Genomic DNA, 11,938 nt, shown 5'->3' with positions numbered 1-11,938 from the left:
CGCAACCATGGGGATGCCTCACGTTGGATGGGATGAAGCTCCTTCCCTTGGGGTCTTCTCCAGCCACCCAGGGATGGACGGTGTAGGAGGCTTCTCCCAGCTGGCACGTTCAGCTCTGGTGGTCGTTCTTCACCTTGTTCATTCCCCAGCTGAGTTTTTTCCTTCCAGCACCCTTAAAAATAGAGTCTTGGTCTTCAGCCAGATCCCCTAAGGATTTGCTGGGGGTCCCAGAGAGGGTCTGGTTCTGCCATCTGAGGTGACTTCCATGTAGACCTAGATGAAGAACCTGGTGGAGTTAAGCAAAGCTTTGGAAGCCCAAGAAGCATCTGGAGGTGTCTCTGCTCTGAGTCCCAAAGCAACGCTCACCCAACGAGACTGGAGCTGGAGCACGAGGAGCCAATTGATCATTCGGGGTTCCTGATGGCTCCAGCCTCCTTGGTCCTTCCTCCAGGAGAAAGAGCATCCTCCAACCTCAGCTGGGTCATCGTGTGGCAAGCAGGGAGTTTTTAACAAGGGCTCCTTTGTCCTACCTGCTAATTAGTCTAGATTAGGCTACATAAGTGCAGTTGATGGACTCGACTTGCAGGGCTCAGCTCCCGGGCACCGGGTTGTCCTTGCTGTTTCTGTGGGTCCACACCAGGGCTGGTGAGACACAGCATTGCCATCCCAGGTCCCAGACCTGCCCGTCCTGTCCCCACCCCCCAGCTGTGGGTCCAAATCCCAGGCTGCCCAGGGCAGTGCTGGAGTCACCATCCCTGGAGGGCTGGACAGACAGACATGAGGTTCTCAGGACATGGGGCAGTGCTGGGGTGGGGAATGGTTGGACTTGATGATCTTGAGGGGCTTTTCCAACCAAAATGATTCTGTGACTCCCTGTTGACTCCCAGGCTGTGCTGGGGAGCATGTGGTACAGTGAGTGCGCCAGTTCCCAGCTCCTCAGCAGTGCCAAACCCCCGTGTCCTGCAGAGATACAGGGGATTTAAACAACCCCGAGTACCAACCGGTGGAGCCAGGACCCCGGAGCAGATGAGAGACCCCTCACCCTGCTGCACACACACACACAGGGATGTCCCCTCGCGTCCCAGGGCCAGCTGTGCTCTCGCCGGGGGCCAGCGCAGCAGCAGGGCAGCGTTTGCCCCCGCCTGGCACAGCTCCCTGCCCTCTTGGCACAGGCTGGGGCTGCTGGAAAGGACGATTCCCCGGCTGTCGGGCGCACACGCGCCCGGGGGACTTGGCACCGCGCTGGGCTTGGCCACTGGCCAGCGAGCCAAAGGCTGGGGGGGCCGGGGGCACAGCTGGACCCTGGGCACCAGCGGGCAGCCGGCCACTGCCTCATCCCACTGCTCCCAGAGCGTTGCTGTGTGTGCGCAGCCATGCTGTGCGGACATGCTGGGAAAGGGGCTCTCAGTTCCACAGGCTGCAGAGCAGGGCAGGGAAAGAGCCAGCCCCAGGTGGGTGCACCCCCAGGTAACAATATCCACAGGGAAAAGCATCCCTGGGTGGGTGCATCCCCAGGTAGGTGCATCCCCTGGTAGGTACATCCCCAGGTAAAATCATCCCCAGGTAGGTGCATCCCCAGGTGAATGCATTCTCAAGTACGTTCATCCCCAGGTAGGTGCATCCTCAGGTAGTTGCATCCCTGGGTAGGCGCATCCCCAGGTAGATAAATCCCCAGGTGAAAGGATCCCCAAGTGGATCCCCAAGTAAAAGCATCCCCAGGTAGGTGCATCCCCAGGTAGGTGCATCCCCAGGTAAGTGCATCCCCAGGTAGGTGCATCCCCAGGTAAGTGCATCCTCAGGTAGATACATCCCCAGGTAGGTGCACCCTCATGCAGATGCATCCCAAGGTAGCTGCATCCCCAGGTAGCTGCATCCCCAGATAGGTGCATCCCCAGGTAGGTGCATCCCCAGGTAAGTGCATCCCCAGGTAAGTGCATCCCCAGGTAGGTGCATCCCAGGTAGGTTCATCCCCAGGTAGGTGTATCCCCAGGAAGGTGCATTCCAAGCCCACTCCCAAATCCAATGACCCGCCCTTGCTCAGGGACACACAAGCTCTCCTCTCCTCCTGCCCAGCTCACTCCCCCCGTGCCCCTCAGCCCCGTCCCCACTTGGGGCCGCAGGGTCTCCCCAGCCCTTTGCAGCGCGGCTGCAGCTGCAGGTCCCCCCAGAGAGCCCCCGCTCGCTCCACGTGCCAGGCACAGCTTGCGGGGACGAGCCGCTCGGCAGCTCCCACCGGGCTCCCGGCAGCAGCCGGCGCGCGGGGCCGGGGGACGGCGAGACACCGCGGCGTGCGAGGACACGTGGAGCACGGGGTCCCGCGTGAGGGGCCGCGGGGGGAGGTCTCAACAGCAGCCAGAAGTTGTTTGGGGCTTTCAGCACAGCTGGGAAATGAGGACTCGAGGTCACGATGTTTGCAGCAGGGTGAAGTCAGGACGCCGGTGTCCCCTGTGCCGTCCAAGCGGGGCAAGTCCCAGCGCCTCTGCATGGCCAAGCCAACCCATGTGTGTGGCTGTTTGCACGTGCACACCTCCATGTGTGCATTTGTGCATTGCTCACAAGCGTGTGCACACGCAGGAGAGTGCATTGGCGCATATGTGTCCCAGCGTGCACGTGTGCAAAGGGTTGTCCGCGCACGTGATGCTGGTGTGTGCACAGCCATGGAGGTGCACACGCACGTGTGTGTGAGCACGTGTGTGACATGCGGGGGAGGTTGAGGTTGGATCTGGGGAACAATTTCTTCCCCAAAGGGCTGTGGGGCATTGAACAGGCTGCCCAGGGCAGTGCTGGAGTCACCATCCCTGGAGGGTTGGACAGACGGACATGAGGTTGTCAGGACATGGGGCAGTGCTGGGGTGGGGAACAGTTGGACTCAATGATCTTACATTGGGGATCCCAGCTGGACCCCAACACGGGGGGAATTTCAGATCCTTTGGTTGCCCCTCACCACCACCACTCTGAAAACCACAGAAAAGGAGACATCAGCCCTGCGGTGATGCTGCTTGAAACAAGACCACAACTTTATTTAAGCTAAAAACCCAACTCTGCTCTCTTTACAAAAGGATAAGCATCTGCTCTCAGTACAAAAGAGAAGCCCCCGAGCCCCAGGGCCTGGGCAGGGAGCTCCGAAGCTCAAGTCATTTCCAAATTCCCGACTCTATACAAAACACCTCTGCAAAACATGGAGGTTTGGCCAGCAGGACATCAAAAATAGTTGCCTGGATTTTCTCGAAAACAAAAATATTTGCATAGCCTTTGGAAATTATTGCTCATCTAGAAATACAAGGGATGAGTTGGGAGCTGCTGGGCACAAGCAGCCTCCAAAAACCCAAGAAATGGCCATGTTAAATATGTAGTTCGACATTAAATATGCAACCTCTTGGTTAAATACTTGGTTTCCATCACCAGAAAGTAGAAGATGAGGGCAGGAAGCAAATAAATTAAATAAATAATGGCTAATAAATAGTCCTGGAGCAACAGCACTGCAAGAACCACACGTCTCCACAAAGCTAACTCCACCTAAGGACCTGGAAGTCAACCGGGAAATGAGGAGGTTATTCAGCACATTCCACATCTCATGTAAAATGGAAGGAAATAAATTAGACCCCCCCCCCACGTGCACATAGTAAATAATAAATAAAAGAGGAAATTAAGACACGCTTCTTTTTCCGGGATGTCTGCAGGACACGGATCGTGATGAGCGACGCTACGAACCGTAAGAAGACGTGGTCCAAGCCAGGAGCAAAGGTTCAGCTGAGAACTCCTCGTCCAGCGGGGCCGTGGGTGCTCTGGAAGGTCAGCTGTCCCTTAACGCGATTCCAGGATCCATGTGCTGATAACCTCATGCTGGTTGTAGGTCACGGGTGAGGTCTGAGGCTCAGAAGAGGACAGGAGGAACCATCATGAGAAGCTCTGAGCCTGGCTGGACCATGCTGTCCCTGGATGATAGGGTGGCAGCAAAGAAAATGTTCTGCATGGGGTGGGAAGCGTCAAGGAGGAGCAACCACATTGGTCTTCTGCAAATGGTCCAGATCATTCCCACCTTTTCCATCACAGAAAACCATGAACCCATTGGAGTGTGTGGAAGGGGAATCAGTCATCCCAAGGGGCAGGAGGGGCTTGTCCATCCCCAATGTGAGACAGAGGTATGCCCACACCCCCCCACCCCAAGGACGGAGGAGAAGGAGCCGTGACATCTTGGCAATGGCCGATCCCAAGTGCTGGAGTGCGTTCAGGAGGAAAGTCCTGCAGGTTGAAGCCACCTTCATGAGCATCTCTAGGGGAGAAGGAGGAGGAGGCAATGGCTCAGCTCTTGGCGGTGGAAGGAAAGGTTCACATGGCTCCTGGGGACAGCTCCGATGTCAACAAGGTGGCACCAGCGCAGACCTGTTGGGAGAGGACAGGAGGGACGGCTGAACCTTCCACAGCAACGTCCTGCAGAGATGCTCAGAAGTCTCTCACCCCGTGGTGATACCCGAACTTCTCTCTGCGTCAAGAATTTGGGTCTAACTCTGCTTTGCTACTCGTTGAAGATGGCGTTGAGCTGAGGCCCGGCCACATGGTGCGGGTAGGACTCGTAGCTCATGTCTATGGGGATCTCATAGCGGGGCACTGTGGTCTGGAAGTGGGAGGCATGTCCGTGTGCTCCAGCCAGGCTGACCGACGGATAGTGGGCCATGAAGGTGTAGGACTTCTCCAGGTCTGGAGAACCATCTTGCTTCAAGGAGAAGTTCCCGCTGATGCTCAGGGGTGGCGTCAGGGGACCCTCGTAGGGGGGAGTGGTGCAGTCAGAGGGGTGGTTTCCAAAGGAAGCATCCACCAAGCTCTTGAACGTCGGTGGCTTCAAATGCAGCAGATGCGTCTCCATGGTCCCGTAGGGTGGGCTGGGGAGCCCCGGGGACTGGTAGGTGAAGGGGTGGCTGGAGATGGCTGATTCACACACTGGGGACTTCTCCTCATGCTTCTCCAGGAACAAGGTCTGTGGTCCCAACTGCAGACAACCAGCCACCAGGTTGCTGGTGGGCTGGGACAAGCCCTTGCAGAGCATCTCCACAAAGCTCTTCCCTTCGGGGGTCTGCCCTGTCTCCAGCACCTCCGACAGAGCCCAGATGTAGTTTCTTGCGAGCCTCAGCGTCTCGATCTTGGACAACTTCTGAGTCTTGGAGTAGCAGGGCATCACCCTCCTGAGGTTGTCCAGAGCATCGTTCAGCCCGTGCATCCGCGTGCGCTCCCGGGCATTGGCCTTCACCCGCCGGGCCCTGAACCGCTCCAGCCTCGCCTTGGTCATTTTCTTCTTCTTTGGTCCTCTTCTCTTGGGCTTTTCCCCATCATCCTCTTCCTCCTCTTCTTCCTCAATGCTGTCGTGCTCTTCGTTCAAGCCGGGCATCAATCCGAAAGGACCTTGCCTGCCGTCCTCGTCCTTCAGCTCATCTTTGGAGCTCAACGTGTCGTCCATCCAGACTTGGGTGCTCACGAGCTCCGCCATCTCTTTGGGCTTGGCATACGTCTTGGTCATCTCTGATCTCTGCAACGAAGGGACAACGAGATGTTAACGAAATCCAGCAGAAGCATCACTCAACATGTTGAGGGCATTAGGAACTGAGCTCCAAATCATCTTCCACAGACAACAACTGCTTTCAGTCCTCTAACAGTACCTACAGAATGCAAGTATCCATCATCTATCTGTTTACCTATCTACAATAGTTTCTGCTTGTTTTTTGGGAGCCATTGAAGTGTCTCCCCGGGGCCCAGCAACTCTTTGCCAGGGCTTCCAACAATTCCATTTTAAGGTTATTAATTTCTTCCCCAAAGGGCTGTGGGGCATTGAACAGGCTGCCCAGGGCAGTGCTGGAGTCACCATCCCTGGAGGGTTGGACAGACGGACATGAGGTTCTCAGGACATGGGGTTGTGATAGGGTTGGGTGAACGGTTGGTCTTGAGGGGCTTTTCCAACCAAAATGATTCTGTGATTCTATAATAATTCGACGAGTCCCCCCTCTCATGGCTTCAACCCTGCTTGTCACGTTGTGGGTTGCAAAAGGGAATCCTAAAGTGAAGTTCCTCTGCTGAGCTGCCGCTGGGTATTTTCCTGCCTGAGCTTTCCTAACCTGGGCACCTTTGCTTGAACCTTCCTTTGCCATAACGACCACGGTCCCACTGCACAAAACAGCCCGAGTTTCATGTTAATCAGCCCCCCCAAATCCTGTCATCGTGCCTGACTCATTTAATAAAGCTTAGTATCTAAGCAGCTTTGCTGAAAGTGTGCTGCCCAAGCCCCGGCCCCACTGCCCCGTCCACCCCACGCAGAAAATCCCACTTTTAATATGCGTGATGGGGCTTGCAGGCTGGATTAGGGTGTTAATTGCTGTGCGCAGCCTTCGTATCCCCAGAGGACCATGTGGCCCCAATTAACTCTTTGCAGAGTCACTGGGGTCTGTCAGATGCTCGGAAATCCAGGGTCAGAGGTGGTGAAGGACCTTTGGGATGAATGGATGGGTCTGGCTGAACCAGGTCCAAACACCTTCTGCCAGCACCCTGGTGGGACCACAGGTCTGCACCCACTTTGCAGCCCAGGAATGGCTGTAGATCTGCTCCAGCCACCCCTGAGGAGGCTTCCTGTCCCTCCAGCCTTGGGGACCTGTCCCAAAAGCAGCATCCCATGTCCCATCCCTGGAGACATCCCAGGCCAGGCTGGACGGGGCTCTGAGCAACTGGTGACGATGTCCCTGCTCATGGCAGGGGTGGCACTGGGGGAGCTGGGACGGTCCCTCCAACCCAAACCATCTGTGATTCTATAATCCCTGCCCACAGCTCCAGTCCCTCCCCGGTCCAGCATCTTCTCCCCCTTCCCTGCACTTCATGGCACAGCAGTTCCATGGGATTCTAGAAACTTGTCTCTTTGGAAATCCAGCTTGAATTTGCAGGAGTTTTGCTCTCTTTCTCCAGAATATTGATAATTATTTTTTAAAGGGGAGAAAAGCAGACAAAGAGGGAGTTGCCTGACAAAGTCGCTTTGGTAGTTGCCCAGTTTCCCAAGCAAGGAGACGGTGGGGACCCACTCTGGAATGGAAAACTTGTCCAGCCCCTTATTTTGGACACCTCTTGTTTTCAAACATCTCCATCCCACATTGTCTGGAAGAACCACAACCAACTCCTTGCAGTAAAAGTAATAAAAAACTTAATTTTCAAGTAGGGCTGGCTCAGCTTAACACAGAGGGAGATGATTTCCCTTTGTGCCACCAGGCACCCAGCTCCCATCCCAAAATGACTCTGTTCAACTCCTTCTCTGGTTTCCTTTCAAGGGACTCGATGCCCCAGATGTGGACAGTTGGTCCAGGACAACCTGACCAGCCCCTGGGATGAAGATCCTGACCCTGGACGGGACCACCCAAAGCAGCAGAAACCCAGAGGGCTGAGGAGGAGGATGCAGAAAAGATGCTGGCACAAGAGCCAGGGATAAAAATGGGCAGCTGGGGTGGGAATTCATCACGGAGATGGACAAGACACCCCCAAGCAGACCATGAAAATCAGGATTTAGTGGAGAGTGCTGCGCCGTGTCCTGCCTGGGAACACAGGAGGATGCGGCTCAGCCGGTGCGCTCTGGCTAGGGGGCGGATGAAAAGCCCCACGGCTGCTCCAGCAGCTCCGGCATGGCCATCTGGGTGGCGACAGGGACATCGGTGTCACCCAGGGCTGCCCAGAGCTTCCAGTCCCACTCATGGTCCAATCCCAGCCCAACTGGGGCAGGGGAGAGGGGGCGCACAGCGCTCGAGGGGAGCCCTGCAGCTTCCACACCTGGAAAAGGGGGAGAAGTGGGGGGGGACAGGCTGGTGTCCCCCCTGCTGGGGTCCTGGCCCCGGGCAGGACTCGCTGGGGAAGGGGCTGCGCTTGCAGAGCACCGGGGTCCCCAACCCTGGGAGCGGAGCAACAAAACCCGGGTGTTGGAGCAGGTCCTTCATCCCCCCATCACCTTCATCACCTCCATCCCCAGCGACAGCCGGACCCGCTGCGAGAGGGTGCCCAGCCCCGAGGCTGGGGAGGGGGCAGAGCCCCCAGCACAGGGGTCCCCCCCGCCCCCGGGGCTGCGGCTCCATCGCCGGCGGCTGCGGGGAGCCGGGGGTCGGCTGGGGCTCGGTGCCGCCGGTTCCATCCCGCACCCCCGGCGGCTCATCCCCGCTCGGAGGGCACAAACCCCACCCGGGACCGTGTCCCGCTGCTCCCCGGCCGGGGCAGATCCCCCCGCGTTGTCCCCGAGGGTCGCCCGGAGAACCGGCAGCACCGAGTGGCAGGGGAGCCCCGTCGGAGGGGGCGTCCCGTCGGGTCACCCCCGGAGGTCCCGGTCCGCCCTTACCTGGGCACCGGAGCGTGTTCCCGCTGTCACTTGCCCGGGCACATGGTGCTCCAGCCCCGAGGGTCGCGCAGCTCCCGCGGCGGCGGCACCGGCACCGGCGGCAGCTCCGCTCCCGGCGGCTTTGAGAGCTCCGCGCTGCCGGCGGCTCCTGCCCGGCCACGGATCCCGCGTGGCTCCTCCCACGGGGGGAGGTGGCCGAGCCTGGCTCCTCCCGCCCCCCCCCCCCCCCCGCCCCGGGACCCCGACGGCACCCCCGGGCATCCCTGCGTGGGTGTCCCCGGGTGGGCACCCAAGTCACCGGGCATCCCTGGGCGGGCACCTGTAGGCGAGTGTCCCTGGGTGGGTGCGCTGGGTGGGGTCCCCTGGATGGGCACCCCTGGGTGGGCACCCTTGGATGAGCACCTTGGGATGAACGTCCTGGGATGGGCATCCTAGATGGGAACCCGTGGATGAACACCCAAGATGGGCACCCCTGCATGAGCACCCCTGGGTGGGCATCTCTGGATGGGCACCCATAGGTGAGCACCCCTGGGTGGGCACCCTTGGTGAGCATCCCTGGACCAGCACCCTGGTATGGACATCCTAGAAAGGGGACCCTGGATGGGTACCCCTCGATGAGCACCCCTGGATGGACACCTAAGATGGGGACTCCTAGATGAGCACCCCAAAATGAGCACCTCTGGATGGGGACCCTGCATGAGCACCCCCGAATCAGCACCCCTCAATGAGCACCCCTGGATGGGCACCGCTGGATGGGGACCCTAGATGGGCACCCCTGGATGAGCACCCATGGGTGAGCATCCTTGGATCGGCATCCCTGGACCAGCACCCTTGCATGAGCGCCCTGGGATGGGGACCCTAGACGGACATCCAAAAATGGAAACCTCTTGATGGGCACCGCTGAATGGGGACCCTGCATGAGCGGCCCTGGGTGGGGACCCCTGGACAAGCACCCCTAGATGAGCACCCCTAGATGGGCATCTAAATATGGGCACCCCTGGATGGGGACCCCTGCATGTGCACCCCTCGATGAACACCTCTGGATGGGTGCCCCTGGATGTGCACCCCTCAGTGAGCACCCCTGGAGGGGCACCCCCATGGTGATGCTGGGGCCTTGGGTGGGGGGGTCCAGGTGTTGGGGTCAGCATGGTGGGGAGACGCAGCTCCCTCCCAGCTGTAACGAGAGAGCAAAGGGGGGATAATTAGCAGCTGGTCCAGCCAGAAGGGGCCCGGCAGAGCTAAGACAAGGGGCCCCGGGCTCCACAGCCCCCGGTTGGCAAGATGGGGGCGATGGGAAAAGACCCCCCGTTAATTAAGAACCAGGTGTTACAGGTTGCTTTGCTCTGCCCCCCATCTCCTCCAAGCGTGGGGACTGCGGCCGCCCATGCTGGCAAAGGGGCTGGGTTGAGGGTGGCAGTGGCACCCCAAAAGTCATCCCCCCCCCAAAAAAAAGCCATCCCCCCCCTCTCCATCTCTGCCCGGACTCTGGTCCTAGAGCTCAGCATCACTGCATGGGAGCGTCCCTTCCCGCGCCAGCCCCCAGGACCCTTCCCATTAATTTAGAGCACTCGCAATCATGTCTTTGGCAGCCTGGGATTACAGGGAATACTAATTAATTCATTAGTGGATCCATGGCTGACTTCCCAGCACCGGGCCGGGCCGGCAGGAACAGATTGCGGCCAATAAATCTGCCTGTTGCCACAACTGCCCGGCTCGGCGGTGGCTTCGTCCCCTCCCTGACAGATGGCTCCAACAGGTCCCGGCACCCGCACAAAGAGTAGGGGGGACACACGGCGAAACGTCCCCCCAGGGAGCCGGCGGTGGCCCCCGGATGGCGGTGACCCCCGGAGCGAGCGGGGCGGTGGCGGGAGCATTGTCCCGCGGCCACGTGCCGCTGGCTAATGCCATTGTGCGGGGACACGGCATCTGGTGGGGTGACAGCGGGACCGTTCGTGCAAGATGTTCAACCGTCCCGCTCCCCCCTCCCAGAACCAGCCCCGGGGACCTGGGTGGGCAGAGAGTGGGGGGCTGTGGCTGGGGTGGGGGTGCAGCCCCCCCGCCCCATCCCAAGTGGGTGCTGGGTGTCCCCGAGGTGTCTGTCTGTCCCTCCCAGGCGTCCTCCATCCCACATTTAACCCCCCCACCTCTCATGGGTTGTCACCCTCATGTCCTACATCTCATCCCCTCCCCAATCACCTTCCCACCACCCCACATCCCCCCCTATTTCTCCATTCCCCAGCACTTGGGGCTCTGGGTCGTCCCCATCACCCCACATAGTCCCAGCCCTTCCTGCTCATCCTGGGCCTCAGTTTCCCTCTCTGAGCAGCACAGCCCATGAGGAACAGACCTCATAATCCCCGGGACATCTGGAGAAGAGGTGGCAGGTCCTGAGCTTGTCCGTGTCACCCCCATCTGTTGGTGACACACAAGATGTCCCTCACCCTGTGGCCATTCCCAGCTGCTCTGCAAGGAGATATCCCTTGAAAGCACCATCCTGCTCAGATGCTTCGTGTCCTAGATCTGCAGCCATGGGGGGGAACTGTGATCCCAGCAGAGCTGGCGTGACATGGGGGACTTGGGGGACCTGGAGCAGGTCTTCACAGTGGCATCAGGACTGGCCAAAAGGAGCTGGGTTTGGGTTGCTCCTCCTTGATGCTGCTGCACCCTGGGATGCTCCACCTCGATGCTGTTCCATCCTGGGATGCTCCATCTCAATGCTTCTTCCCCCAGGGATGCTCCACCTTGATGATGTTCCCCCCAGGGATGCTCCATTTTGATGATATTCCATCCTGGGATGCTCCATCTCAATGTTGCTCCACCCTGAGATGTTCCACCTTGATGACATTCCACCCTGGGATGCTCCACCTCGATGATGTTCCACCTGGGGATGCTCCATCTCAATGCTGCTTCCCTCAAGGATGCTCCACCTTGATGACATTCCACCCAGGGATGCTCCATCTCAATGCTGCTTCCCCCAAGGATGCTCCACCTTGATGACGTTCCACCCTGGGACGCTCCATCTCAATGCTGCTTACCCCAGGGATGCTCCACCTTGATGACATTCCACCCTGGGATGCTCCAGCTTGATGTTCCTCCACCCCAGGATGCTCTGCCTCAATGATCTTCTACCCTGGGATGCTCCATCTTGATGCTGCTCCACCCCAGGGATGCTCCATCTCAATGTTGCTCCACCCTGGGATGCTCCACCTCAATGATCTTCCATCCTGGGATGCTCCATCTCAATGCTGTTCCCCTCAGGGATGCTCCATCTTGATGATATTCCATCCTGGGATGCTCCATCTCGATGTTGCTCCACCCCGGGATGCTCCACCTTGACGATGTTCCACCTGGGAGGGGATGAACCCACCACTCAGGTGCTCCAGGCACAAACCTGTGCATACAAAGGGCAAAATTTGGGGATGATGAGAAGGGGGAAACCTCACCCACCCCTGTCCCCATGTCCCACCAGCGCCCTTGGCCACCGCCCCCACCCCGGTGATTCTCTCCATCCCCTCGTCCCCCCGCCAGCCCCTGGAAGGGGGGAATTACCAGAGTAAATATTGTGAAAGGCAATTGCCGCCCCCGTGCCCG

General features: G+C 58.9%; 1 protein-coding gene across 1 annotated transcript; it reads right to left on the bottom strand.

Annotated features, from left to right (window-relative positions):
• Nucleotides 1–4,516: 4,516 nt before the first annotated feature.
• On the bottom strand, nt 4,517–5,512 carry NEUROD4 (neuronal differentiation 4; the record flags this gene model as incomplete). Its single annotated transcript, XM_082073736.1, has 1 exon — nt 4,517–5,512. The coding sequence occupies one exon, from the start codon at nt 5,510–5,512 to the stop codon at nt 4,517–4,519; it is 996 nt and encodes a 331-aa protein (XP_081929862.1).
• Nucleotides 5,513–11,938: the final 6,426 nt, after the last annotated feature.

This window comes from Streptopelia decaocto, assembly GCF_964273445.1.
Source record: "Streptopelia decaocto genome assembly, chromosome: 27".
In the NCBI taxonomy this organism is placed as follows: domain Eukaryota; kingdom Metazoa; phylum Chordata; class Aves; order Columbiformes; family Columbidae; genus Streptopelia; species Streptopelia decaocto.
The sequence above is the reverse complement of the archived record's forward strand: the minus strand, read 5'-3'. Positions and strand labels throughout refer to the sequence as shown.